At 57.9% G+C, this 3,995-nt stretch overlaps 1 protein-coding gene across 1 annotated transcript; it reads right to left on the reverse strand.

The window, feature by feature from the left end:
• Positions 1 to 403: 403 nt before the first annotated feature.
• On the reverse strand, positions 404 to 3,916 carry LOC104276732 (dystrophin-related protein 2-like; the record flags this gene model as incomplete). The annotated part of the gene is made up of 8 exons (XM_009873153.1): positions 404 to 582; positions 716 to 836; positions 982 to 1,219; positions 1,706 to 1,849; positions 2,148 to 2,213; positions 2,960 to 3,025; positions 3,299 to 3,435; positions 3,805 to 3,916. Coding segments are annotated over 8 exons (1,021 nt in total), but the record flags the coding sequence as incomplete, so codon positions are not given.
• Between the last annotated feature and the right edge of the window lie 79 nt (positions 3,917 to 3,995).

A 3,995-nucleotide genomic window follows, 5' to 3' on the forward strand; every position in this document is an offset into this window, starting at 1 on the left:
TCCCCCAGTCTCCATCCCTGCTGGGAAGAGCCATCCACAAGCAGCCAGAAGAGCTTCCACAATTGTTTCCTTCTCCACAGGTAACTCAGCCTCTTCTGCAGAGGGTTCTGGACAAGGATGAAGTGAGTAGGTGGCTCAAGGTGGTTACTGCAAGCTCGATGCTGGCAGGTCTGTCCATCTTCAGTGAGGAACCCCGTGAGGTCTGGGGTCCCGAGCACTGCAGGAGGCTGCCTTGCAGCTCATCTGAGGAGATCTAACTGGTCCATAGTCTTGGAAGTTCTGATTACCTCCCCTTGCAGATGGGAAACCTCCTCATCCTCTCTGCACCCAGGCCACGCACCAGTCCCGGCAGCACCGTGGCAGCATAGCTCTTGGCTGTAGACGCTGCGGGGGATCAGCCGTCGCAGGGAAGCTGGGCTCGGGGAAGGAGTCCGTGGGGAAAACCTCATCTGAGGGAGCAGTAAGAGGCCAGAGAGGGGGATTTCACTTGAGTACCTCGAGAGTTGGGGAAGGCGCTCCGCAGCTTCTCCATGATGTCTTCCAGGCACACGCTGACTTCGTGGGTTTTGGCTTCCACCTCATCTGCGACCAGAAAAGAGGGCAAGGGGGTTGGTGAGTAGTTGTCTGGGCATCCACCTCCCCAGCCAGCATCTCTGCGGGACAGCATCGAGCCGAGGGAGCTGGGCCAAGAGCTCAGCTCGAGCCCAATCCTCACCTGCAACCTCAGTGTCAGGGGTGTTGTGCTCCTTCTCCTTTGCCTGGCTGCCTTCAGACTGATGTGGTGACGAAGCCAAGGAAGAGGCTGCAGAACCGTTGCCGTCCGACTCTGCCGGAGGCTGGAGAAAGAAGGGAGAGTTGTCACAACCCTCCCTCCATGCCCTCTCCCACTTCTGACCATCCCTTTGTGCCGCTTCCCCAGCTCTGCTGCGGCAAAGCCCACTCCAGGGATGGGCTTTCCCCAAATCCTTGCTCTGAGAGTACCTGCAGCAGTAGCTCCCTCAGCCGGTGCAGCTGGGACTCCAGCTGCTTGTTGTGGTCCTCCAGAATCTGCATGCGGGTCTCCAGGCGGCTCTTGTGCTGCCGGAGGATTCGTGCTTCCGCCAAGAGCTCATCGTTACGCGGGTCTTGCACCGATTCAGGGGAGCCTGTGGCCAAGGTTGGAGACTCCACCGCCTCATCATGCTGCCATTTCAGACGTCTCAGCTCTCCCTGGAGGATCCTGCAGGAGAGCCTCAGTCAGCATCGCTGCTCTCCTTTCTCGAGACTGCTGGAAACGCCCGACAGCCGCGCACCTGGGATGGCGCGGAACTCGGAGACAAAACACCCCTGGAGCCTTTGCCACATGTGAAGCTTGAGGACCAACACGCTCCTGGACTCTGTCTCTGCACCGCAGAGTTGCCCTGCCTGCAGCTCTGCCCCACTCAGATGGGTTACAAAAAGACATGCAACTACTTCTTAAGAGGCTGAGAACACGGACAGGGAAAGCACCTCCTTCATCATGAGCTGAGCTGATCTGCCCTACCTAGAGCTTCACCTTGCGTGGTCCAGAGCAGCGCCACCACTGCTTGCCAGGGGCTCGGGGACGGGAGAGACACCCTCCAAACCAGCCCACTCAGCTCGTCCAACCCCCATGTCCAGCTCCAGCAGCTATCCCCTGGCTCTGCGCCACTTGCCCCAAGGCTATAAACCCCACCCGTGCTCCTACCTGTTTTCATCCTCTAAGTGAGCCAGGATTCGCTCCAGCTCTCCCTTGTCATCCATGTTGAGGCTTCCTGAAACCTGCTGGCTGCCCCCAGGCTCTCTGTCAGTGATGGGGCTGGAATGGCGCAGCAGGTACTGGTCCTCATCCCTGTCACAGCAGGTGGAGAAACATCTTAGTGAGCAACATCTGTCTCGTGGGATTTGTGTGTCCTTGGGGAAGGACAGCCTAGAGGGAGGCGGTTTCACAACAGAGCTCATTCTGGCTGCTCCAGGTCTAAATCTCAGAAGTGGCTCAGCATCCCCAGGGTAGCTGGGGGTGCCCAACAGCCTCAGAGTCAAAGGAGCTGTGAAGGAAAGCATTTCTGTGCCCTGGCTAGGCAGGGATGGAGCCAGAGGAGCTCTGACTCAGCAAGAGGTGAGGAGGAGAGACAGGAGGCAGAACTCACAGGCTATCGTCAGGGGACAGGCTGTCGCTGAAAAAGGAACAGTTCTGGCTTTCCATCTCCGCGAGCCTGGAGGAAAGAGAAACAGGTTGAGAGATGGTCAGAGACACCCTGACTGTCTGCTCAGTGCATCCTACTTATGGCAGCCCCAGCAAGCCCCCTCTCTGGCAGGGTATCTCTCAGCCAGCCTGCACCAGTCTGCCCCTCTTTACAGGCTCTAGAGTTTTGTCTTTCTAGAAAACAAAAGACACTGCTGCACCGGGGTGACGAACTCTGAAATAAAGGGCTGCTGCCACGCAGCCAGCTCAGCCTCCTCTGGCAGAAGCAAAGGGATGAGAGCGTACCAGCTCCAGCCTAGGGCCTGAGCTACAGGCTTCCCTGTGCTTCTCGGGTTCCCGCTCTGCCTGGACCCACGGTGAGGGCAGAAGCATTGCAAACCACAAGGCAGCAGCAACGGGAAGAGCACAAGCAGCACCGGTGAGCTCACCGGCAGAGCAAGACATTGAGAGATCTGCCTGGGGAGAATCCAGCCAGCAGCCTGTACTGCAAAGAGCAGGAAGGTACGCAGAAGCTGTTTTGTCTCTCTGCTGTCAAATGTGTCCCAGGGAGGGGCAAAACGGAGCAGGCAGGTTTGCCTGGCCCTGTGGCTGCCTCTTCCCAAAAGCAATGAAGCCCGAGCTGCTGCAGCCCTCCTCTGCCTCGCAGGCAGCGTGCTGGGAAGCGTAGAGGGGGCTGCAGGCAGCAGGAGCTCATCGTGCTTCTGCCCAGAAACACTTCCACACCCATCAGTCACGCTCCTTGTCCTGTGGCGATACCTGCTGGCAAAGTGCTCGATCCGGGAGTGGGTGTCAGCGTGCGGTAACATCGGGGAGGAGGCTGGTCTGGAAGAGAAGCAGACTGGTCAGCAAGGCTTGGCAGTCCTCACTCAAAGCTAGGGCTCAGAGTGGCTGCCCTGGGCTCAGCACAGCAGAGAAGAGCCGGGGACAGCTAGAAAGCGAGATTGAAATCCCTGCTACTCCAAGAACTAGGTGCTGTATCGCCTCTTCCAGCCCTCCCACGTGAGTCCTGCCTCACAACTGAGATGCTGCTTTAATCTGTGGAGTCCATGTACGAGGCAGCGTCAAAAGACACAGCTCGGTGCACAGCCAACTCACGTCTCCGAAAAATCAGCCTCGAGTACGGACTGGACAGGCAGGTAACCTCTCTGTGGGTGCTTGCTGAAGTATTGCTTGGACCGAAACTTGTTCTTCAGCGTCGTGGCAAAGTCTCTCATGTTCTCACTGGACGTGGTCTGCAGAGACACAAACATTACGAAGACACTGCTTAACAAAGAGCGGAGGACCACAGGTCAGCGTCTGCAGGAGAGAAATCCCTTCAGGCTGGGCACAAGCTCCACGGAGGAAGAGGCAGACACGACTGAGGAAGCTGGGAGGGCACACTGCAGCTCTGTCAGCCTGTCACGAGCCAAGCTGGGCACTGGTACGCCATGCGTCCCGCTCACCAGGAGCCCCAGAACAGCAGGGACCGCCAGCATGCAGCGGGGAACAAAAACATACAAAGGGATCCACTTCTGGGGCTGCACCAGCCTCAAACAGCTCAATGCTGCTGCTGTCGATGGGGACGTGATTTGAGCCAAGACCCCACCAGCCCAGCTCCGTACCGGGGTGTAGTACTCCATGATGGGGTAGTGCAGCTTGTTGCCCTTGCTGGCTCGCCCGGTGAGGAAGCAAGTCTGGCAGATGTCCACGTTGAACTGCTTCAGGCTTCGATACCTGAAGAGATCAAGAGGCCGTAGGGAGGCAGTAAGTGCCAGCAAAAAACCACATCATTTTGGAGCTCCAGAAGAGCTCG

This window comes from Apaloderma vittatum, unplaced genomic scaffold (assembly GCF_000703405.1).
Source record: "Apaloderma vittatum isolate BGI_N311 unplaced genomic scaffold, ASM70340v1 scaffold28477, whole genome shotgun sequence".
In the NCBI taxonomy this organism is placed as follows: domain Eukaryota; kingdom Metazoa; phylum Chordata; class Aves; order Trogoniformes; family Trogonidae; genus Apaloderma; species Apaloderma vittatum.